At 49.1% G+C, this 1,059-nt stretch overlaps 1 protein-coding gene across 1 annotated transcript in view; it reads left to right on the top strand.

The window, feature by feature from the left end:
• The window catches only part of GPATCH1 (G patch domain containing 1), a 64,940-nt gene that overhangs the window by 22,785 nt on the left and 41,096 nt on the right, over positions 1-1,059 (top strand). The window contains exons 14-15 of the mRNA XM_012647014.1: positions 1-62; positions 388-554. Coding sequence (XP_012502468.1) covers positions 1-62; positions 388-554 — 229 coding nt within the window. The remainder of the gene's footprint in view (positions 63-387; positions 555-1,059) is intronic.

Below are 1,059 nucleotides of genomic sequence, written 5' to 3'. Positions count from 1 at the left end.
GGCCTCCTCGCCCACAACTCAAACACCGAGTGAAAAAGCGCCACAGCTCCAAGGGCCCGACAGTGAGTGGGGGCTTCCCGGGTCTCTGGCTGACCAGGGCGTCACCCTAAGCCCGCTGGGAGGATAGAAGTAAAGGCCGTCTGGTCCTAAAGGTGCACGTGGTGCACACTCTCCCTCCATAAGAGAATTGCTCGCATTAATAAATGAGCTCACGTGGGTCCAGATGTTCACTCTCTAGGGCCGACACGGTCTCTGCCCCAGCCCTGCCTCGCACGGCACCCAGCGCATGGTAGACACACTGATGTTCGGAGAGAATGGAAAGCAGGGGTGAAGAATTTGCCTTCTGCTTATAAAATTCTGATGTTATGTCTGTGTCCTACCTTTCAGAATCAAGGAAACCATCTAGGTGGGATACGTCTAAACAAGAAAAGAAAGAAGATTCCATTAGTGAATTTTTAAGTTTGGCTCGATCAAAAGTTGGTCCACCTAAACAAGAGCCCAGTGCCTTAGTAAGCAAAGAGAAAGAGCGTATGCCGGAATCACTCTCGGATAAGGTAACTGGGGCTTCCAGGTTCTCTTTGCCAGGCCGCTGTGGCCTGTGCCCTTCTCTAAGGCGATGCTTTCTCCTCAGCACTCGGCAGCAGGGGCGGCACACTGTGAAGGGCCAGGACACCCTGGGCTTCGCTGGCCACCCAGTCCCTATCGCAGCTACTCATTTCTGCTGCTGAGTGCAAAAGAAATAGTCAAATATGTGAACCACTGGGTATGAAACTCTATTCACAGTGACAAGCAGCAGGCCGGATTGGGCCCAGGGGCTGTCGTTTGCTACCACCTGCTTTACAGCCTAACAATTCAGTCACAGCTTTAATCGTCTCAGGAGAGGTTATACAACACTCTCCCTAGAGTGGCTATCGCTTAGCCTTAACTGCAGAAGCAAAATTCAGTGTATTTGTGTTGGACAATATAATTTTCCAAATAGTAAGTATTCTCTTGCAGAGAAAAGAGAGAAAATATCCACTGGAATTTTTAAAATTACTGCTTTAATGATTAAAAGTTAAG

The sequence above is a fragment of the Propithecus coquereli genome, unplaced genomic scaffold (genome assembly GCF_000956105.1).
Source record: "Propithecus coquereli isolate 6110/MARCELLA unplaced genomic scaffold, Pcoq_1.0 Scaffold254, whole genome shotgun sequence".
In the NCBI taxonomy this organism is placed as follows: Eukaryota; Metazoa; Chordata; class Mammalia; order Primates; family Indriidae; genus Propithecus; species Propithecus coquereli.
Note: the sequence above shows the minus strand (reverse complement) of the source record. Positions and strands in the feature narration are given on the sequence as shown.